The 25,053-nt window shown below is 37.3% G+C and overlaps 1 protein-coding gene across 1 annotated transcript in view; it reads right to left on the bottom strand.

The window, feature by feature from the left end:
* The window catches only part of DCLK2 (doublecortin-like kinase 2), a gene marked incomplete at its 5' end in the record, with an annotated part of 87,011 nt that overhangs the window by 36,580 nt on the left and 25,378 nt on the right, over positions 1-25,053 (bottom strand). Inside the window, 3 exons of the mRNA XM_009700387.1 lie at positions 473-523; positions 1,858-1,959; positions 4,389-4,491. Of these exons, the coding sequence (XP_009698689.1) occupies positions 473-523; positions 1,858-1,959; positions 4,389-4,491 (256 nt within the window). The remainder of the gene's footprint in view (positions 1-472; positions 524-1,857; positions 1,960-4,388; positions 4,492-25,053) is intronic.

Below are 25,053 nucleotides of genomic sequence, written 5' to 3'. Positions count from 1 at the left end.
TGAATGTTTAAAGAGGTTTCCCAATGTTTTAGGACTTAGGATGAAATAACACAAGAAAACAAAGGAAGGCAAGAAACTGTAAATAAAATTAAAAACTACAACACTGCTTTTTTTCAGCAGCTCTTACCTCTTGTCTTTTTGCACTGGCTAAAATTTTCTATTATAATATGCTATAGAATACACATACAAATATATTGCTCCTCAGAATGCTCCTCTACTTGTAGCCAAATTATACCTTTACAAATTTAACTTTGACACCATTAGCAGATGTCCAACAACTAGAAAGCATCATTTATGCTACTTAAATGATCTACTTCAACAAAAAACCTACACTCATTATGTCTCTGATTCACTGAATGCAAACTGTATGTTTCAAGCTTGAAAATATTCACAAATACACCAAAAAGAATACAGGTAAATGGAGAGGGAGGAGACACACTAGTGATATACAGCCATAATAGTAATGGCTCACCTGGGGATTTTGCTGAAGAATAAGCACTGGAGTAGTGGCCACCCCTCTTTACTGTACTCATATATTTGACACAAAGGAAAAAGACATTAAGGAAAGAAGTTATTAAACAGGTCTGAACATGCATGAAAGGAAGAAGGGTAAATAAAGGTAAGTAAAGACTACATGAGAAAAAATGGCAGGTAAGTAGAAGGATAAATACCAGACACTTAGGATAAATTTTTCAAATTAACCTAACCAAAAGGGTGTCCACAGGGAAGTACCTAAGGAAATGACAGCACTGATTTCTAAATACTTTGCATAAAATTCACTGTTGATAGATATCCCATGCAATCTCATTGGAGTTTACAGGATTGCACGAAATGTAGATCAGTTGAGAAACTTGCCCTTCACACTACATTCTTCTTCCTTGTTACTGCAATCCTTCTTTGAAACTTTTCAGTTAAATATTCAACCTTTATAAACAGATGATAAATAATCCACTTTGAAAGAACTCAAAGACATAAAATTACTTTAACAAGCATAAATTAAGCAAAACAAATATTGATATGGAAATGAGCATATGGAACACGTTGCAGTTTTGAATACACGCACAGGAGCTTACATGTATAGTTACACTCAAAATAGAACATAGTGTATTTACATATTCAATGGTTCAATGGTTTGATTTCAGGGCTACTTCTCCAGGTCTGAGGGAAAAAAAAATTAATTAAGTTTTATTGTATTTAGAAATTAAACGCAGAGGTAAAAAAGGAAAAAAAACAAGTTTCTCCATTCTATTTATTTGCATAAAAGACTCAATGGTTGGAACATATGGTGTTCAGCCAAACTGCTGGTAAAAACACAATGTGAACCTTTCTTTGAAATTACAGGAAGCACAAGAAGGAAAATTTCCCTGTTCATGGGCCATAACATCCCAGAACTTCTCCTAAAATTACTTGAAACAGCAAAATTCTGTATTTCCGACAATATTTGGCATATATAGGAGAAACCTGTCAAATTCAAAACACCTAAGGGTACACTCAAGTTCAATGAACATGAATTTAACCACATAACCATCCTGTAGTTAACAGTCTTCGAGAAAATCAAGTGCCATGCTGAAAACATACTCTAAGCATACAATTAGCACAAAGTATTCCAATGCTTATAAAGTGCTCTTTGTGCCTGTTAATTAAAAAATAGAAATCACATTTGTTCTCAGGATTCAAAAATAAATGCAAATTTTATTATAAATTAGTATTAAATCTCTGAAACTGAAAAAACATTTTTTTCCCTTAGGAAACAAAGCATGGCACTTGTATTTCAGACAGAGCCAATATTTTTTTCACCCCATTAAACAAATTCTAACTTTCATGTATTTTACATGTTCAGCTCTTTCCTAGTAGTACCTGAGGCAGGTGATTTGCTTCGACGTGAAGGTCCTGGACTTTTGGACCCACTATGCCTCATGCCAGATGACCGGGAATAAGAAGACTTCATAACACGGCATTCTACAAAGCAAGCAGATAGTTTTGACAACAGTTCAATGTACAGGCTTCCTGCAAAAACTACTGTTGCTGTTTATTATCCAGAAAATGAACATCAGTATTATCTAAACATGCTTGCCCAACCGAATGAGACAAATTTTATAAAAGCATCTCAAAACTTTAACCTACATAACATACAAAGATATCGGAGCTACTCAAATGCTGTATGTAATATTCTGCATGTAGCATTTCTTCATGTCTTCAAGTTGGATTATTACTCTAATTCAAGTTTGTACCCACACACAGCTGAAAGAGTAGAGAAGTCAGCTGATGCCAAGGTTCTTCTGATAATTCAGTAAATCCTGCACACTGTAATGGCAGTTTCATACAGGGCAACAGCACAGCAAGCCCCATTTACCTTCTTTTGCAAGAAACTGATGTTGTGACCAATTCTTAAAGAAGTGAAAAATGTCTGTTGTTTCCAAAAGGCTGAGACAATAGATTACTGCTGTTTACCATCAGCTATAGATCATTAAATAAAAAACAATCTAAAGTGGAAAGGAATCAATAGCCATACATGCATTGACATTTTGGAAACATTTTAATTCCTACAGTTAGCATTCACTGCAAATCACTCCCAATGGAATCATATAAATTTCCGTCCTAATTTTGTCAACATTATTCATCACTATGATGTCAACGCCATCATTATGATGCCACGTCATCATCAAAACTAGTAAGTAGAGCTGCATGCCCTGCCAGTCAAGTCATGTTCCATTTTGTACCTAACCTGGTTTTCTCCATTAAGACCTCCAGAGTTATTAGAGGAAGCAGGGACCACCAAAGTTGAAGAGACAAAGGGAGGAAAAAAACCCCTCCATCACTGGGTTCTCAGAAAGCAAATGAGCCCATTTAGTCTGTGCATTGTGTAATGGGAAAAGCAAACTTATGGCCTTAAAATCTGCAAGGGAAATTATGATTTTTGCCCAGACTGAGAGTTGCAGCGTGAGTTAATACAACCATGCTCTTCCATTTCTGCGTAAGAATAAAATCATATCTTAGCTAGTCTAAAACTAAGTTAAAAAACTACCTTTCTTGTCACCTACACAGTAGCTGAATCAACATAATTAGGCAGTTCTGGAAAAGTAGCATGCTGGCAATAACAACAGAATGTATGGACTAGTGGTTAGATATATACCTATACTTCTTGATGTAACTGAAGATTTTGTAATGAAATTCTGACATTTGTAGAAATTAGAAAAACAGCAGGTGCTTTTGCTTTCAGTTACCTGAGAGCGAGGCAAAAAAACCCCCTCTTATTCACAACTGGAAGCTCTCCTCAAATAATGATTCTTGCCAGGGTAAGTTTTCCTTACCGCAGATTATTTTTTCCATAAAAGAAAATCAGGGTGATTCTACAGCTGAACCAATGTAGATAGGTAAACCATGCCTAGGAGGGCCTGTAGTGATAGGACATGGGATAATGGTTTTAAACTAAAAAATGGTAGATTTGGACTAGCTAAGGAAGCAATTTTTTTATAATGAGGGTAGTGAAAGACTGGAACCGGTTGCCCAGAGAGGTGGTAGATGCCCCATCCTGGGAAACATTCAAGGTCAGGTTTGATGGGGCACCGAGCAACCTGATTGAGTTGAAGAGTTGAAAATGTCCCTGCTCATTGCAAGAGGGTTGGACTAGATGCCCTTTAAAAGTCCTTTCTAACCCAAACGATTCTATGACTCTACGAACACGGAGAAAAAAAAACAAACAACATATATGTGTGATTTGTTATTCCAAGTGAATTCTAAAACTCCCTGGTAGAGGAAGAGCTTTTCCCATGAACTTACATTATAGATTTTCTCTTTAAAGAAAAATAACTTTCACAAACAAGTTAAATTCATGATCTTTCAATGGCAGATAACATGGGCACAAAGCCCCAGCTTGTCTCACCTCCTTCCCCAGCCAACACCCACTATAACCTCACAATTTAAACAGGCTCAACACTTGGTCTACAGCAGAGAAGACTACAATGTGTGAATTGTCTAGCAGGACAATTCAAACCTGAAATGAGCATGGTTACATATGTGATTTTTCAAAATTCTCATGAAGACAGCACTATGGAAATCATCTTATAGTCACAGATGTCAAAGGTGAACTCTTTTAACAGATTCAAAAATCCATTAGATCCATGACTGAACCTTCTAAAATTCAATGCTGTTTTCCATGTGACTTTAGGGACAGGGTCTGTTTTCCAAGAAAATAGATCAGGTTTGTTAGTTTTAACAAACTTACAGAATCCAGATGATGGCCTGGAAAAACCTTTTCATTCAGATGAAAATATATTCCCATGTATATTTTCCTAAATCACACAACTCCTCAGGATTGAACGGGGAGGTGGGGGAACAGTTCTCAATGAAGTTGACTATTTCAGTGGGTTTAGGATGTACAGTCTTACCGCTGTGATCCAACACGAAGTCATCCTGAGCATACCGGTATTTCTCAGGCCCACATGCAATGAAGACATCATCATCTCCAAAGAAGTCCTGCAAGCACGTCACCTTGACAGGAAAATATACAAAACAAAATGAACAAATGCAGTACTTTCAAATACTAAATCTTCAGTTAGTCAGCAACAATCAATAAATTTGTGTTTTCCTTTTCACATTGATACCACAATGTTCTTTTGTAATGACAGAAACACCCCAGTTCTCAAGTACTTCAGCTCTTCCAGTAGTGCAGGAAAACTCAAGGTCAAGAATGTAAAATATGACTGCCCTTCACCTCTGAAACCACCTTCTCTTACATTTAACACCTGTTTTTTTGCCTGTAACTACTCAGGCATGCTGATGACTTTGGCAAGATGAGCTATGAACAGTACTCAAATACCCAAAACTTCTTGTATTCTTACATTAATTGTTTATGGGAAAATCTGTCGAGTTAAAATGATTGCATCTACAAATTTATCTTTTTATGCTCTAGAGGCACTTAATTTCCATGTTTTAATGTCCTGTTAAAAAAAATAAATTAATTCCCCTTTTATTAAAAGGTATTCCGTATTCAAGAAAAAAAGAAATACAGAGTCCTTTCCATGCCCTTTGCAGCTCCGTCTGTTCTTAATTCTCCTGGTAATGATGCTACAATGTATTGCAAGAAGGATGGGTATATCGTAAAGAAAAAGGTTTTAGACATTCTTTAAAAACACAAAACCAAAGACCTTGAAAAAACCTCACTCTTCAAAAGTCAATAAAAGTCATCTTGTGAAGGGGCAAGTGTCTGCTTTAAAAGCAATTAAAACCAAAAACGCCACAATAAGAAATCCCACTGAACTCATTCTAACTCTCTTGTAAGAAAAAAAAGTGTTTGGAGGTAGCAAGTCTTTTTTTTTAAATGTAAACGGATAAAAATTTTACTGTAATATTGTTTCCCTATTCCTTTTAACATTGCACACCCAAATGAGATCTGGAAATAAAAGCTATGTAGAAGTTAAGAAAGTTAGAACCATTTGGTAAACCCATGTCATTAAAGAGGTGAAACAAAAAGCTGCTTTTAGGGAAACTAGCTTTTTTCCTCCCCAGATACCTGTCAACACCATTTGCATCTTTTACCCACTGTGATAATAGTAAACATTGGCAGAACTACAGGAAAGGGTCTCTAGTGCCTGCAGTATTCTGAGAAACACTCAGAATATCAATGACCCTCAGCTCTCTGCGAGAGCACCCACACAGGGCATTCACCAGCAGCGCAGTTGTCATGGCAGCTAACCCAGGGATAACAGCCAGATGTCTATTTGTGTCACTGTGTTATCCAGCCATCACCAAAATCCTTTTATTGTTATTTTACCATTGCAATGACAATCTGCTCTCAGTGACGAGAGACATTTTTGGCTGTACTTGAAACTGCTGCTTCTAGTTAACCAAAGAGGCAGGAATAACTGGATTCGAAAGGGCGTAGAGATTTAAAAGAAGTTACGCTAACATGGGATTTATTCCTTTCTACTTAATGACTCTCTCTGTTACCTCATTATCAAGTGCACAGATTTCAGGAATCCAGCAGCCCACCCAAACCCACCACCACAGGAGAAGCTGTAGAAAGCCTGCAGAGCACTTCCCCCAGTAGCACTACTGGATGGGGCAGAGATGTTCCCCGAGGCACACGGTCACACCCAAAGCCCCCAAAACCGGGTGTCATTTCCACAAGCTCTGCCTACACATCACTGCTCTACCTGTGCCCTCGATGCCCTTGCAGTGCTGTTTCGAGCAGGTTAGTGTTAAATGCTGTGGTTTAGCAGAGTCTAAAATTAATCTTTCTGTTCTGATTCAAAGCCTCCCCCTCGCCCCTTAACCCATCCAGGCTAACATCTGAGCTGAGAGTAAGAGCTCGAGTAAGAGAGGAGAGAACGGCAGGTCTTAGGTCAGACTCTGAGAAACACACAGGGGTATAACCGCATGCAGCAGCATCCTTTTGGTGTCTGCAGAGCAGTTCTACAAACAAAGGGTCAGACCTGTGCACAAAAGATGACAGGAGCACCCTTAGAAATGCACCTTAAAATCTTTTGTAAACAGCTACTGGGGAGGGGAATAAAGAACTTTCAGGCATTCATTTCCATAGGTGCTTTCCCATATGCTCATGTCTATAACAGTTTCCCCAGGCAAGAAGACACAGGAGGACTCATGAGTGCCAGTGATGGACAAATTGCTGGAGGTGGAGCAGCGGCACTTCCATCTTGGAGCTCGGTCTGCTCGCCCACCGCGTACCTGTCCTGTGCGACTTCCACCTGTCAGTCACTGACCAAGACAGACTTTAGCTTACTGTAAAAGATACTAAACTACACTTGCAACTGGAAGCCAGATAAATGCAAGTATTTGAAAGATTTACATAGATGCTCGCTATAGTCCAACACTGAATACTGGAAGTCCTCCTTCTCCCTACAAATAGTCCAGACAGGCTACACATAAAATACACAAGAAGAAAAAAAAAAAAATATTGACAAAGTGTATTCAACAAGGAATAAAGATCTGCTGGAACTTAGCAATCCCAAATAACCACACATTATGAGGTAAGGGAAGTATTTTTAAAACCAAGTTCACAGAAATCTTCTGTTTTCCTAAAAGTACAATCTAGTGGTTATTTTTCTAGGCCTTTATCGTAATAAAGTCAAAGGAGCAGCTCCCAAAGTGCAAACAGATGCTAAAATAAACAGTCTTCATTTCCTACAGAATTAAAACTAATGTATATGCTGCAATTAATGATAACAGTTTTTTGCTCACTTAGTGTGCGAAAAACCTATTAAGGGAAAGCTGAAATAAAGAAATTGTTCGCATCGGATTTTCAATGCTGCAGGTCCACTGTGGTCTAACTTGCAAATCACACAGTTCTGCTCCAAAGAATATCTACACTTAGATCATCTAGCAATTTTTTACACTTTTGAGCAGGATTCTATCATTTTAGAAATTTAAAAACAAAAAAACTTTGAACGCTTACTGATTTTTTTTTAAGAGTTTCATTAGCAGTAGAACTTGTGCATATGAATAGCACATCAGTCATTCCAGTAAGTTAGGGATCAAAACTTGGTTTGTCAATCTAGTATATGACAAATGCGGATTTTCTTTCCACTAAGCATCTACACTTTGTCTTACCCATTCTTTGTTTTGCTGCACTTGGTGCTAAAAGAACTGTTCAGTCCTTCAGAATATTTCCTCAAACGCCTTTCAAAGGAAGATGGTATTAGTAAAGATACATAGAAGCGTACCATAGCAAAAATAGTCAAATATGTAGTCATTCATTCAAGTAACAACTCTCTTGCTAGTCCTGATGCTGTGAGTTTCTATGCATGAAGTTGGAAATGTGAAAAGCTTTAGACACCTTGAAGAGGTTAAGCACCAAAATGAGATCTGATTTTTCAATAGTGTTGAGAGCTTTTTAAAAATTACAGTCATTAGGTCATTTTTTAGATTCAGATCTGGCCAATTCTTAGATTACATCCACAAAGGCTCTATACAAGTACTTAAAATACATGCTTTCCTACGGTGGTCTTGCAGTAAAGGTTAATCAGAACATGCCTCTCCTGTCTGTGGATTTAATTACCACAGATGATGCTCTTGTAAAAGAACAAGACGAACATGACTTGTTTGTCCACAGAAAAAAAAAATAAATTCTATTTTAAATCTGATTTTTTTTTAACGGAAGGCATATACAGAGCTGCACATGGAAGTTTTTTAGCATTTATCATTATAGTCAACTCTACAAAGGCTTACACCAAAGGAGTTTCATGCTTCCTTGAATTCTTTTTTTTTTCCCCACATAGAAAGGTGAAATATATTTTGAAAAACTGCATTAGAAACATTTTAGAAAATGTTATCTTGTTAACTCTGGACGTTTCAATTAACATGTTTAAAATGCATTAAACCCTATTTATTTCTAAACACAACACCCTTTCCTAGGCAAACATTGCCCGTGTTCTGTTGGTAACTCCACTGCTTTCCCTCTCTTTAGAACAAAAAATGACTTACTGGTCCTCCTTTGACAACTCAGACTCATCAGGTTGTCTTGTTATACTGCTTTTGTTCTAAATATGTCACTACACAGAGCAGAGTAGTGCATATTTGGATAGGACTGGATTGGACTTTACTCAGTTCTTTAAAAATACTTCTAATGGCTTAGAATTACATGCAAGAGAATAGGGAAAAGCAAAAATGTTGTGCCAGAAGTCTCAGAATAAATATAACTGGAAGGCAACTTTACTTTTTTTTTTTTTTTTTGAGCAGCATTATTGTGTGTCTGTTTCAACAGAATCCCTTCACTTCTATTCTCACCATAGCTTTCTGAGATGAGGTGCAAATGACTCTGGGCATCACTGCTTCCTGAGGGGCTCAAAAAGGCTGGGCTCACCATTAGACTAAAGATCAGAGGACAGCATAATTCAAGCGGCAGCATCAGGAGAATGAAATTGTAATTGGCTTCGATTGCAAGAAACCCAAACATGTATGCAAGAGGCCCAATGACCCAACGATTCAAAACTTGAATTGCTTGCTACAGAAAAAGCAGTCTTTTCTCATAAAACTTCACCCTCCCCAGTTGAGGAAATCTTGTGACACTGAATGGATGAAGTTTTTTGAAAAACACAAACAAAACCTTTCTAACAGAGGTATGTATTACTAATTACGCATTATGTTACAGAAGTGGAATGACTAACAGTAATTTGCAAGACCATTAATGGTAAAAGCACTTCAAAAATCACACAGCTGAAAGCACAAAAATGTGGTTTACAAACGAAAAAAAAATGAAGCACAAATCACAGGAATGGGCAAAAATGCAAGTCAAAATGTGAAAATAGGGTGTTGAAAGGGAAAGGAGAGAAACACATCTATCTGAAAAATCCATTTCCTGATCCCCTGCTCTCTACTAGTGCAGTGTTTTAATGTCATATACACCCACCGTATTTACCTTTTAAAATAGGCTTGTATTTCTGACAAATATTTATAACCAAAGAAGTTTGCTCTTTCCAAAGAAATACTACTTCAGTCAGATCAAGCTACTGGACTAGAATACACAAATTGTGATCCATACTGAAATCCCTTTCCTACTACCATCACACAGGCCTAGAAATGTAATTTACCCCAACCCCTACTCCCACCTCTGGACCTGACAAGCAGAAGATACATTCCCACCAGAAGAAACGTGAATAATGATCAGTCTTTTACAGACCAAATTCAACAGGAATTTAATAATTGTCTTTTCTGACAAAGTTACAACTAAAAAAATTGAATGATATGAACAAACCTTTATCCACAAGATATTTGTCTTCCAACCTCCAGAGGGGGGGAAAAAAAAAACACCACTAAAAAAAATTTGAGAGACTGACAGACTGACACCATGGAGGTTTTACAAACATCTGAAAAATTACTAAAGAATTCAACTCCTTTCAAATCTTTAGCACTAAAAAGAGTTCTGTAACCATATGACAACACCCACCAGCCAGGAGCTCACTGAATAAAAGGTGTTTATTCCAGCTCTACAAATATCCTTCATGCTAAATGTAGAAGGAAAAGCTGTAAAGACAAATATTTTGGCTCAATTTAGTGTGGCTGATTCAACTTAAGAAAGCAGCAAGAGGACTGTACAGTTTTAAGTCTGAAGAGCCACACCCTGTGCCTGGGGAAAGCTGCTCTGGATGATAAATCCTCTGCATCAGCTGAAAATGGAACTAAAAACATCAAAACTGGAAAAGATAGGCAAAATTGTTTGTATTTAACAATGGAAGAAATATTTATATCTACTGACTTCAAGAAAACAGGATGTGCTGTAAATATTTTAAAAATGAAGCACAGAACATAGGAGGCCAAAGGAAAACCAGGAAAACTGGCATGCACAGTAACAGCTGGACTTGTGCGTGTGTTTTCAGCTCAGCAGTAGTGACAGGCATTTGAGGCTGAAATTCTTCAAGAACTGCAGTGGTTTTTTTTTCCCATGAATTGCTGAAAAAAAATGCGTATAATTTGTTAAATGTCAGCATGACAAATCTAGATACAGCCTCCCTGCCACCGCCTTCAGTGCGAGGGTCTCCATATTTCTGCTGGGAAATGCTGCTCCTCTGACTGCGACAGATCACAGCTATGCTGTTCTGATGGTTTTGCCCTTTGCCCCTTGCATCAACCTTTATTTCCCAGCAAGCAAAAGTCAAATATTTGTCTATTTTGGCAGTCAGGTGATATTTGTAATCATCATTTTTGTTTCCCCTTTTCAAACAAAGTTAGCCTTGCCACTTCCTCTTCACTGCCATGCAAACAGTCTCATCAAAACTCTTGCAGTGTTTTTCACGCTGTCAGGCTTACAGTTCAAGGGTCTATGCATGTCCTGAAGTGCCAAACGCAAGGAAAGGACTCCTGCAGAAACAGCTCAGGCGTTTGTTTTCTATTTCGGTTCCATCACCAACAGGAGCAGACTTAACCTTCAAAAGGAAGAGTTTCCTCTGGGCAGCCTCAGGAACTCCAAAAGGAAGGTGAAAAGGGCATTCCCACCCTTTCCTACTGAGTACTGTGATTTTAACACAGATTTTCTTACCTTGGACCTTCCCCTTGGTCTCTGCACTTTCACAGAAAAACTTGATCAAGGGAAAGGGGGTGTATGTGTTTAACCAATATTCTTAACTACTTATTAAGCTATCAATATCCTTCATGACTGAAACCAAGACTGGTACAGAAGAGGTTCAGTACTAGCTTAAGGCAGCTATTTGGTTATACTGAGTCACATTTCCTGACATGTCTTCAGTAAACAGTGAGAGAATAGCCAGATGGGTAGCTAGAATATACCCAGGAAGTAGAAATAAGGAGAAAAAAATCAAACCCATGAGCCCCTGACATGCCCTTTAAAAAAAAAGGTACTGTAATTGCCAGTATTCTTTTTTTCAAATAACAACCTATTCATTTGGTAGAAATGACAAAGCATCCAAGGCAACTACGCTAAGCGATATGGAAGCAGGCAAAAAAGAAACTGTTCAAGGACTAGGCAAGTACAGAGGCCCACATTGTACACAAGAACAGCAATAAAAAATACTGCTATATCAGATACATAGTAAACCTGGAAAACCAGGTCAAGTGATAAGATTCCTGCAGGTATAGAGAAGCAGCACTTGACACTTCCAAAAACTTCTGTTCCTCACCAGCTTATGTTCTCTGTGACAGCTCTACTACAGAATCTCTCTGGGAATTCCCAAATTAAACAAAATTACACAACACCGAAAGAAGGGTGAGCAAGCTACTAACCTCTGATGTAATGCTTGAAAGAGCTCAAATGCTACTAAGACTGGCCACATCTGCCCAAAACAGCTATAGGGTAGGCTGGGGAGTCCTAAAGCTTGAGGACATATAACCATGAGCTTGATAGACTCTAGACACCTTTCCTGCTGGCTGTAGCTATGAGGACTACGCTAACTTCCCCAACAGCCAGTTTCCATAAGGTTATTAGCAGATCAGGTCAAAAAAAAAAAATCCTTTGTTCTCTAAAAATAATTGGAATTAGGTCAAATGCCTCTTAATTTCTGAGGGTCAAATGCACAATTATTTTGTCTGCAACTAAAACATGAAATACAGTAACAGAGATCAGATCACGCAGAAAGACTGCAAAAGTATTGACTGTGTTACAAAATTAAAAAATTAATTACCTGATATTCTGTTATATAACTGTGCATCTTGACGAGCAAATTTACTTCCTATTTTTAAAGACTGTGATTTTGCTTTATATTAATCTCCTATATTTCTTGACAAAATAAACTTTTTAAAAGTGGGGGTTTTTTGTTTGCAATTCACACGGAGGCTCGAAGACCTTTCTAACAGTCTCAGTTAATCTGTTTGTGAAAACATGTCGATGGTCCTTTTTCTACATAGCTAATTCATGCAGTTCACCTGGTTTTTGGTCTCACTCTACGAAGTCCCTTTTTAACTCATGCAGTTGGTTAGCTTTAGGCTCAAGAGCAGTTCTGCTGCAATCAACGGAATTATTCACATTCATAGAGCTATGCATAACCATAGCTTGCAAAAGGTCTGAGGGCCTCCCCAGCTCTGCTGGACACCGCAATAAAACTAAATAATAAATCTGATTTCTAGGTTAGAATTTCCACAGACATTGTCTGATTTACCATTTGAGGTTTGGCATCTGGCACCCTTTTGTCTTCTCCTTCAAGTTTATTAAATTCAGTAAACAGTGAGAGAAAAACTAAGTTTTCTGTTTTTAAAAATTTGTAAATGTTGACTTGGACTGCCTTGGATAAAGGCAGCTTGTTAACCTATTTAGGAAAACAGGAAAAAAAAAATTGAAACAAAGACCATAATGAGACTAATTCTTCTAGGCCAGCTTCCTGAATGACTATTTAATCAATGGCTGTGTCACATTATTACAGTCAGCATTAGAAAATGAACCTCCTTTCACTGACACTCTGTGATGAGGAACAGCAGTGAAAAAGGAGACAAACCCTTCTGTCCCACAGGGAATCTAAAGAGTAAGAAAGAAAACAGAAATGTTAAATCTTTGCCTGCTGCCTTGTAAACAGAAAAAGTCTGGCAGTAAGCCCAGGAAACGCCTAATACAGTATGACAATGCAGAAAGACTGCATAAACAGAGTGGGCAGGCCACCACAACTCATACAGTCATACACCTATTGGGAACAGAGGGCACAACTGAGCACATCTCACATTTTAGGTTTCTTTCCATTTGAAACAGATTTTTGCATATATTTTTAACATCTCAGAGTTTAATTCGGAAAATGAACACATGTGGAAATGGAAGATTGCATTTGGATGGGATTCAAATAGATCATCCTCACTGCCATGGAAATGACAGTAAGAAAAATAAGCTGTAGAAATATGCACAAGTTAAAGTGAGTTCCTACATGCATCTATTTCTTAAAGCCTTCCAGTACTGTAGAACTTTCTGGCAAGGTCCATTCACCAGTTTTTCCAAAGGACAAAACTTACCTCTTTCTGCAAAACTATTATTTTAAGTATCACACTGATTATGTGCAGCTATTTAGATATCAGATAGTTACGGCTGAAAAGGACTAAAATTCTGGAAAGTTGAATCATTTTGAATCACACTGTCCAACTCACCTGTCTACCTCTAACACAAACCCCCCCAGAACAACCCTTCCCACAGTATTATCCATTACTTCAACAAGAGTCAATCATTTCAGTGTTTCAAACAGTGAAATTTAACGCCATGCTTCTCAATTTCAAGAGTTACACAAAGAAACAACAGCCTTACTAAACATGGAATAAGGTGAAAATGGAAACATAATTAATAAACGCAGCTCATGATATGACCATAATCCAGCTTGTCTGAAGAGAAAAAAAAAAACACAAAACCCAGCACTTTTCATTTACAAGGCAAGGATTCTATCTTTGCCCGTAAGTGCATTAATCACAGCAGCTCAAAAGTCAGCATAACAGATTCTTTCCTGAAGTGGCGTAACTGGCAAGCCTAATACAGAACCAAAAATAGCACCTGACTTCACACAGCTAACCTTCCATCTTACCACTGAGTAGCTAGTCTAAAAATAAAAGCTACTTGTATTATGAAAGAACATTAAAAGAAAAAGTGTACATATAAGGACAGATAGCAGGCTCATCCAATTCAGTAAAATCTTATGGATTTAGTGACACCCTGTTCCACGATACAAATGCAGTTAAAATATAAGTGACATCATTTTTTTTCCATAAAATTATCCCTTTCGCACTATTTTAGAAATCAGTGCCCTTAGCTAATCACCCTACTTAAAAAACATGGCATTCACATACTATGGAGAACTTAAAAAAATGAAAACATATGGCCAAACAGTCAATGTACTTTCATTTCTCTGATTCTTTAGATCAGAAGTGTTCTGTGGCATGCAGCGATAATCTACTGCAATCCAAGGTTTCCACTCTTTGTGGGCAGGCACTGTTTCCTGGAGAGGTTACAAAAGCAGCAGTTCTTTAAATGAGAACTATTTTTCCACAGACAAATAAGAAATTCAAACTCAGTGTTTGTGGCCAGTGCAGAAAGAATAAAAGAAAAGGCAGAAATCTGGAAAGGTCCTTTGATGAAGCGTACAAACAATTTTTCAGGAATCTAAGCTTTAAATGGATGTTTTACAGTTTTACACTGGCAGAGGTTGCCCAGAGAGGTGGTAGATGCCCCATCCCTGGAAACAAATCCAGGTCAGGTTGGACAGGGCTCTGAGCAATCTGATCGAGTTGAAGATGTCCCTGCTCATTGCAGGGGGGGTGGATTAGGTAACCTTTAAAAGTCCCTTCCAACTCAAACTATTCTATGATTCTGTGGTTTTCCTATGGCTTGAATTGTTCATGTAGTAGCCGCTAAAGTCAGGTTTCTGTTCAAATTCTATTAAACAAATCAAATTCAGTAACTCTGAGATTCAAAATATTAGTCAAAATGCATGATTCACTGCAATTTAATGTTATTATGTCGAGATATAAAAATCTATTGTCTTCCGAGTTCCTGTGTCAGGGTTTCAATCTTGTAGTCATTCAAAGCTGCTTCTCACAGCATTGCAATAGGAGGGGAAAAAGGTTTAGGTACCCCACAAATTCAGGTCTCTCTCTCAGTTCTGTCCCCTTCATACATACCACTTCACATAATAAGAAGTCTTGCTAAAATCTATTGAGCTAATTACAGACTAGAAGGATGCTTTTCACATGTATTTTAAGTTTTGGTCATTTAACATTTCTAACCCTTAAGTTACTTCATTTAATCAGCATTCTGTCCGTTTCAGTACAACAACTGCACTTCCAACTAACCTTGCAGTTCTATTTCTATAATATTAGGTTATAGGTTTTGAAATGCTAATTGCTTGCCATACATTCAAACAGCACGCACGCCTTTCAAAGGCATTTGATTCCTGCAACGTCCTCCTCACTTAATTGCAAACTAGAAATACAGAAACAAAATGAAGCTTAGTAATGCTCTCTATTCACCATTTCAAACAATGACATTTCACAGATGAAATAACAAATTCAGTGTAAAATTACTACCATAGATACCGTGAAGGTTAATTTTGGGAGCACCAAACTGGTTTCCATGCTTACTCTGCTTTGCATGTCATGAGCTAGTGAGGTCTGTTGAACTTGCGTGCAAGATCTGGAACAGTTATGTTGGGCTATGGGCATCAAGTAAAAACAATGGGGATATAACTGATTAAGCGAAAGATTAGATGCTCAGAAGTGCGAGAAGAATGACAGTAATACAGGAAACAGGAACTGTACTTTGCAACTGGCTTTCAGAGATCCAATTCAATTCCATTAGCTCCCAGCCAGAACCAATATTTATTTCTAAGTCTGTTGCTGCTGCTTCTGAATTGCTTTACTAACTAGATAAACAGATGTAAAACACATTTTAAGATGTAGAAACATCTTTGATTCCATGTTCAGACAACAAATGGATTATGAAGACAGCAGAGAAATAACATTTTTAGGCACTGACAAAGGAACAGATGTATCAATACTGTTATACCAGAAGTCCTGCCAGAAAAAAAGATGTCCCTATCAGTTGCTCCTTAAAACCAAAACCCAACAAAATCTCATGCACGTTTCTTCGTTCATAGAATCATTATGGTTGGAAGAGACCTCAAAGATCACCAAGTCCAACCGTATACCTGATGCCACCATGTCTGCTAAACCCACTAAACCATGTCTTGAAGCGCCACATCTAAACGTTTTTTGAACACCTCCAGGGATGGTGACTCCACCACCTCCCTGGGGAGCCCGTTCCAATGCCTAACGACTCCAACAGTGAAGAAGTTCTTCCTAATATCCAGCCTGAACCTCCCCTGGTGAAACTTGAGACCGATTCCTCATGTCTGAAAATGTCAGCTCTTTGTTCAAACAAACATCCACAAGAAAATAGCAAAATGGACACCCCCTTCCCGAAGCACGGAACAAAACCAACCTCGCCCCACAAAACTCTCCAGACCACATAACAGTACAAAAAATAAGTGCTAAGCCCCATCTCTCAGTTGACCTTTTTTGCATCTGCTCTAAGGCTTGGGTAAAGTGTTTTAAAGATCCTATTTTAAAATCACATTGTATTACACTTTTATTGCTATACTGCAAATAAGGGTTTTGGTTTTAGCAGCTTGGAACTCGACTTTGGTGAGTCAGGCAGAGGATTTAGGTGACTCAGTAGGTTTGGGTTTTTTTTTTAATTAAAAGGTGACTCTTGTTTTGTTTTTTTTTAGGTAAAGTGTGAGTAAATTGGAAGGTGAAAAAGATGCATATAGGGTCATAATTCAGCAATAAACTACTAAATATTAAAAACCCTAAAGCCGTCTGGATGACTGTTTCTGCTGAGCCAGAACATCAGAGACGCTGCTGAACATTGGAAGCATCTGGTAACATTATCTTCTTTTGTGGACCTATGTATCAAGTATATGACAGGTGCTTTTGAAATGCATGCAAAAGATCATCCTGTTTTGAATTAATTAGTTCAGAATTCATTACTGATATCCAGAAATAAATTTTCAGAGAGCAGGAACAATACATCATAAATTGTTACTGAAGATCCATTTCCAAACCATTGAATTTATTTTTTTTTGGAAGAAACTTTAAAAATACATTCCAGGCTTCCTTCTATAAGATACTGAAGTATGAAGTGTAAAATGGAGCAAAAGAATCTTCAAATCATAACATCAACCGCAGTGAATCTCAGCACTGAAGGACAGTCACTGAAGGCTCTGCTACCCTCAAAAAACAATGCTGGCACTTTAAAGGAATTTTTCACTTTCTCCCACTTACATTTGGCAATATTTGAAGCAGTACTTTCTTCCAAACTCCTACCACTCATTGGAGAGCAAATAAAAACTATATTTATTCCTGTAATACAAATATCTTCTGACTTCAGAATAACCCTTCTTCCTCTATATAGAAACTACTTAGAAGCATTAATACATTACTGAAAGCCATTTAAATACAATGAGAAATGTGAATTGGGATACATCTGTTAATTTCAAGTTCTTAGGATTATTTTTTTAAAAAAAATAATTTACCAGTTCATCAAGCATTTCATCATACTTTGTCTTCATGATGCTCAAGACCTCATGTATCAGCCTTCATTATTTTATCTGTATTAACTGCCTTTTTTTTTCCACATACAGTAAATGCAGCAGTAGAAACCCTTCACATTCCTAGTCATACTGTGTACAAAGCTAGCCAGTCTGGAAATCACTAATCACCCATTTCTCATTAAATAAACAAACACACAAACAACAAACAAAACCCAGTCTGCTTCAAGCTAAAAGTAAGACCAGGCTATGGAACTGGAAGCAAGAGTTATATATGGAGATATCATCATTTTTTTCTCATTAATCACATATCAGCAAGAGCAGTTATGAGATAGTTTTGTGCCTGTTAGTGCCACTGTGTAATATAAATAATACTGCTTCGCTATACTGTGGGTTTTTTTCCCCATTTAATTAGTTTTCTTTAGCATTTGTCTATATCTATCATACCTGTTTTCTACTTTGATGGAAGGGGATATTTTAAAAATCACTTAAACTGCAAATATAGATAAAAATGTAATCTATGCTACAGTTGACAACAAAACTGGGAACAGATGAGGATTCCCAGCTGTATTACATACACAGCTAGTGACATGGAGATCACCTCCAATGCTACAGAGGATGCTCCCTGTGTTCCTAAGCTAGTCTGGGGCAGCTAAGAATAGCAAATGCAGCCACAACAGGTGAATTGCCATGTTATTCTCCACAGAACAGGAAGCTTCCGTAGCTGCAACACCTCTCTGGCATCTCTCATGATGTTCCCATCACAGCTCCCAACCAGTGGAATTCATCAAGGTCCAGCTCAGTCTGGCTGAATCTAAGCTGCAGCGCTGATGCCTTTGCTCTATGCTCCATGCTCCAGTTTAAAGAGAACGGTATCAAGATGTTCAATCTGGCTCAAAACGTACCTATTGTTGCAGCTGATGGAAATACCTATGCAAATAATTCAGGAATCCTTGGATTACAGGTTTTTTTCAGTACCATTGTTGGGATTGAGTTGCAGAACAGAAAAAACTTCCAAATTTCCTCCTCCTCTTCCTAAAAAACAAAACAATGTCCTCACCGAGACTAAGCAGACAAAGATCATGGCATAAAGAGCTGAAAAGCATATTTACAATAGGTTTTTAATGTATTCTGTAATAAGATAAAAATAGTTTTGAGGTTGGAGATGATAGTATCTGCATATAAGTTCTAAACTTGACTCTGCTAATATGGACTCCAATTTGCGCAGACAAATTCAGGGTAGCTTTAGTCTAGCCACATTCAATACTAACAGTAGCAATGCTCCAGCATAAAACTTTGCAAAAGGCAGTCTGGCATCCTGGGTACCAATCCCAGCAGCTGAGGCCTGGGCTGCTGCCAGCGCACGGCTGTTTATATCAGAGCCAACTTAAAGCCAGACTGCAATTGCACCTATTCACTGTCAAGCGATCCTTCTGGAACTGAAATGTATTATAAACTCAGGTCTGGTCCATGCAGAAGGGAGGTCTGTAGTACAGACAGCTCCACAGCCTGCATCTGGGTACGCAACCGCACAGAAATGCACATTGTACACTACAGCCTGCTTGTGATACAACAGAATAAAAGGAGTATGGGCAGTCTCTTAATACCACAAACATACCTTGCAACTAGCAGCAGCACCAAGGAGTGCTATTTAGTAGCACATCAGGAGCAGATAGTGGATCTGCTCAGAATTACATGGGCTTTGAGGCAAACACTGCAGCAAGTTGTCATTGTCACACACTTCTGATTACACATACAACAACATGGCACCAACCCCATTCCTCCAGTTTCCTGCAGTCAGGTCAAGATTTTATTTGTTCCATCTCCAAAAAGTATACAATATCTGGAGACGCATCCCAATTTAAGAAGCACATAGTGCAATTCATCTTTTTTCTTCCTACTAACTTCCATTACATGTATGGCTTACTATACAGTTAGTTGTCTGCTCCTGAACAAGTAGATTTAAAAAAAAAAAAAAGAAAAAAATATATTTCTCATTTGACTAATATTTTGTGGGTACCTTGTGTCTAAAACAGAAACACCTGTATTTTTGACATTTTCTTCCTCCTTAGACCACCCGAATCTTATACTCTCTAAGAGCAGAAAAACCTTCCTCAGGCATGATTTCTGACATTCTCTTCAAATGTTGAAAGATCACCAGAGTCTTGAGATTATTAATATAGACCATAAAAGGGTAAAGCAGGTACTTAAACAAAAATGTGTCAGGATATCATCACTGAATCTCACATATCAGTTATCCTAACAGAGTCACTTTACAACTCCTGCTCTTGTAGTTGCTCCCATTGAGAGAATTTTTGTCCATACTGGAGTCCTGGTTAGAATTTCAACCACTCCTACACTTGTTTACAGCAGTATTAGCCTTAATCCATTCAGTCACTACTGCTAAAGCGGGAGTATAGTTCTGGCGATGGCTCCTTCATTATGAGGTTATTGGTGTCCTTATTTCTACTTTCAAGGTCTAAGGCTTTTGCAGATACTCCCCAGTGCTTAAAGAGCTTCCTAAGCAGCTTCTGGGAATGTATGTTGTTTTTACTAGCTCTGGGTAGAGTTTCACTACATGTGCCAAGCAGATCTCCACCAGGTCCTCTCGGTGATCAACTGATTTAGTGTTCAAAATTAGAACCCAAGCCCAGCTACTTTTGCCAGATTCACTGCAAAAGTCTTAATTCTTATCTGCATTCAGCATATCCAATCATAGTTCCTTGATTTTACTTACCCTGACGTTTCCTCTACTGGTACTCTGAAACGGACTGGCAGTACAGTGCACTCTGTACAGTGCCTTAAAATGGGCTGTCAGATACCTGTCTGACTTGCAAAGTCTTCCCCAAACAAGAAGCTCTCTTAGAAGATGAGTTAAAGAAAATGCCTAGAAATAACCAGCAACATGGTTCATTTATTCCCCAAATAAGGGCATAATGCTAAAAGGTTTTCTAGAAAGCATATACTGGATCAGTGGAATTTTTTTTTTATTTTTCTTTTTCTGATCCTCCTCAGAAATATTTCTAGTGGAGATGCACAACCCCAAGAAAGGAATTTAAAATTATCAGCTATTACTTTACTATTCCTAATTAGCTTTTAGAAATCATCTATTTTCTATGAACATCATGTTGAAACTGCTGCTTAGAATACCGTATGGAAAAGTGAACTGCAACTCCAGGAATCCATGGTTCACACTGCATCTGCTAAGTACTCCATAGATGTTTCACTGACAGGCTTTTCTTTGGTGGAAAGGGGACTGTCGCTGTGTTTTTTGTTATAAAACTCTTTGCTTACTAGTCTGAAAAAAAAAAAATCCTTGGAAATTGTTATACAAATATTTACATTCAATACATGGCAGTCACATAATGGTGCCTTTAAAGGAGTGAGAACTATTAATAAACACGGAGGAACTCGGTCATCCTGAAATCTGTTTACAGGCAAGGATTGAACGCAGCTTTCTGCAGAACTGTATTAAAGTCTAAACTGATTTTTCTGATTCCTTTATTGCATTTAAGACCCAGATCAAACAAAATACGATAGCTCAGAGCCTACAAGCAAGCAACGCTCAGATTCTCTGGACTTGTGCTGATTTTTGTCAACTCAGAATCTACCAGTACAGATATTCCTAAAAGTCTATCTGGAGAACGCTCTAAAAGATACAGTATGAAGTGCTTGCAGTACAAAAACCAAGTTCAGCAAAAGTTCTTAGTCCTCCTGCAAAGATTCTTTTCTCTGATTTGGTTGACTTATTTGTAATAGGATAACTCTAAAAACAGTAGGCTTAAAAAACCAAACCAACCACCTAAAAAATTCACAGCAGAAGTGCAATCTCCCCCTACACAGAGTTTCTCTTAATATGCTTCACGTTTAATTAAGTACTGTCAACCCAAATTTAAGTTTACACACAGACCCCAGAAATATCCAAGTAAAAGGGAAGAAATATTCAAGGGAAGTAAAAAGCAGTGAGACTCAGCAAGAATAGAAAAGCAGCAACATTTAAAAATATAACAGTTATGAAAGTAACACTATTTAAAAACATGTACATGTTTCATCTCCCTCCAAGCTTATATTAGAGATGGGAAGAGCAAAAGTTTAAAACATTTTTAGAAAGAGATGAGGTATTTTATGGCTTTTTTAGCGAGTATAGAAGTTAGAAAAGTAAATCATATTAATTTTAATGCCTTACAGGCTATATGCAAATGTATCTACCCTCAGTCTCCAACTGTGCCACCCTCTCGGCGTGTGCTTTAGAAGTTATTCCAGTCATTTGCCAACTTGGAGATTTCACAGTAAATATCAACTTTTTCTGTCAAAATTTGCAAATTTCACAGACATTTTTGCTTTTAAAATAAAGTATTCTAATATAAGCGCTTTTACTTCAGTCAAGTAGACCGAAGTAAAAGCCAGGCTTATTGTGTGTCATTGTAAACTCCGAATATCCAAGGCAAATGAATGCAGAAATCCTCTACATGGATTTATTGTCTGTCAGTTTGAAGTGGCAAATGCTGCGTCAGCTTTTCCTAAAACTGTCACGTGACATTCTTTTAAAGAAACACCACAAAAGTGCATTTCATTTACTTCATGATGGCCCCTCCAATCTCCACAATTCCTGGGAAACACAGTTACTTATTCCTTACTAACATTAAGCTTGTGAACAAATTCAGCCAAAGGAAAGTAAAACTTTAACCCACTGAATTGAGTTCAATTTTAAAAAGTCTTCATTTGTCATAGTTCCTACAAAAATAGCCTTCATTCGACAGAAATCCCTTCCTGCATAGTGAGATTATATTTACTTAATTTGAGTGTTTTGAAGCTTCAGTATTTCATCAATTAAAGACAAAGAAATATTTTTCATCAAGTTACAAGATTACTTATCCTTTCAATACAGTGTTTTAGGTAACTTTTATTACATCCACAGCCAAAAATTCATAGTGGTTTTCTGACAGATTTGCCATTAAAAGATTTTATAATTACTGACTAGTTTGTTATAACAACAACAACCACCAAACCAAAAAAATCTATTGATAGCACAAGCTTACAATGTCCGGTTTTAAATAAAATCCATTCCACACTGGAGGAAAGATTGCAAGAGAGGGAGGAGAAAAAGCAAGTGAAAATTCACAGTCAAGTCATTTTGCTATTATTTATAAAAAGCCATACTATCACTCTGAATAAGGTCATGACACTGTATTATAATAGAGTCAACATTTAGGGTTACATTGATGCAATTTTAGAATTACTGAAATATTACACTTGTCTTTCAGTAGAAACTGCATATTATCACCAGGAACTGAACAAAGAACATTCCTTAAGTAAAGCATTTACACCAAATATACAAAAAAACCATTAAAAGCTCTCAATCCCTTTAAGTTAGAAAGATAGCAAAGAGAGTGAACATGTAAGCAGGTAAGTTTATCCCTCAACTTGTATATACAACTTTGTACAGCTAACACCTTGCCCAAAGATGCATTAATTTACATACCTTCCCCAGCACACACTAACATTACTGATGGTAAGGATAAAAAAAAAAGGCAAAAAAAAGAATGCCATATTTAGACTGAAATCACTTGAGGGGTTTCCAAGGCTATCTTAATAGAACACAATAGTAGAAGCAAAACAAGCAAAACAAATGTAAATCAAATCCCATCAGAGAGGTGATGGAGAAGGGTCACAGTGAATTAGAGGAAGGCAGACATCAAGTTTCTGCTAAAGAAGTGATGCAGAACAAGTAATTTGCAACCAGCAATTTTATAATCACAGTTTTACAAATGAATAGCTTGTCAAGTGCTACCTACTTCAAGCATATCTATGCACTAGTGAAAACAGGCAGGTATTTTGGAAAATTAATTTCTCAGAACTCGGGTTTTGATTTGAGAATTTAATTTTTAAAATAGTTGGAAACGTATTCATGAGTTTGGAGACTTGAAGTATAGCCTACTATGTAAAATTCTAGGAACTGTCAGCCAGATTTAACCATCAAAGAATCCAGTCAAGCAGAATATTAAGTGAACAACGTTTAAACTGTACTTTCTATTAAAAACAAATTAGATTTGCTGTTTTAAGGATACAAATTCTGAAAACAATTTCATTTATGTATTCTACAAAATACAGAAACTCAAGCATATATGGCAAAGAATTATACTGATAAAAGTCCCTTTTCTCACTGAAACCTGGTAATACACTATGAGAATAAGAGTTTCCTTGTTAATATTCCATTTCGCAAAAAAGCCTGTACTTTCTATTATAGCAAATGACAATTAAAAGACAATTTTTATAGAATAAGACAAAGTTATAACTTGTTCCCTGCCAACTGAGGACAGTTTACAGATAAGGTCCTCTCACAAACATTCAGGTGTCATACACAAAGTATCTAGCCCTTAGCTAAAAATAAAATCTTTCGAGTATGCTAGTCAGACTGAAAATGACTCACTGTATGAGGGAAGATGAATCATCTAAACCATTTCGAGATTAATTATATATGGATATATAAAACACGGAGAAAAAACTAAGGTCACAGAGAGCCTCTAACTTCAGCCTCATCCCTAACAAAGTCAATGTACACAACAGGTATTAATATTTATTTCTCATGTCACACCTGACAAGGCTTTTTTAGTTCAGTCCCGAGTCAGTTTTGAACTTCACATAACCCTTTTTTTGCAATCATACAAAAGAAGCAGTGTTGTAATTCTTACCAGTGTACTAACAAGGATTCACTGTTGGGTCTGCCATGTGAAAATACTGGACCCTAGCTTTTCCCTCCAGCCTTCCCCAATATTGACAGCAACAAAGAATTTTTGTTCAGAGCAATGAGAATTTCAGAAATATGTCCTGTTGCCAGGATCTCTATCAATTCTCACTGGCTTTGAAGAGAAGGAGGAAACACAGAGATTATAATTTTGGAAAAATTTTAGGAAAAGGAAAAGATTCCATTTAACAGACAGATGCACTTCTAAGTATCAGGTAAACAAGCCAGAAGACAGGCATATTTTGCCTCAAATGCCCATGTGATTTCAATAGAATTTCACCGATAAACTCCGCTACAGAAGAAGGGGAAAAAAGGAAACATAAACCACATGAAAAGATTTGGAAGTCGTTTCAGATATATGCTGCAAACTTGAGAGCAGCGAAACACTGGGGAGTCATATTTAGCAGAAATATCCAAAGCCCCATTCTCACAGTTCTTCCACTGTCCAGAAAATATAACTCAATGTGTATTCAGCATTTGTGTCCAAACACTGGAGAATAACCAGAGCAGGTATGCATCTCATTTTCCTTAGCTTACCAGTTGACTTTTTTTTATTATAATTTATCTTTTGTAACTAGAAGAATAAGTAGAAAATGGTTTGTACGTGACAGTAACATTCTCCGTAGGATAGTACCATGGACTATCCTGTTTCCTCTCTTCAGGGAGGCTTTCGATAAACAAACAACGCCCTTCACTCCCAGCCATCAAGTGAAGACCCTGGTGACAGGGCTAATGCAGTGAAAGCCGCTTTTATTACTTAGTTCAGAATCCCTATTTAAGCAAGATGGATAAACTGAAGTTTCCAATTTCAGATAAGCATTTAGGCAT

This window comes from Cariama cristata, unplaced genomic scaffold (genome assembly GCF_000690535.1).
Source record: "Cariama cristata isolate BGI_N322 unplaced genomic scaffold, ASM69053v1 scaffold2700, whole genome shotgun sequence".
In the NCBI taxonomy this organism is placed as follows: domain Eukaryota; kingdom Metazoa; phylum Chordata; class Aves; order Cariamiformes; family Cariamidae; genus Cariama; species Cariama cristata.
The sequence above is the reverse complement of the archived record's forward strand: the minus strand, read 5'-3'. Positions and strand labels throughout refer to the sequence as shown.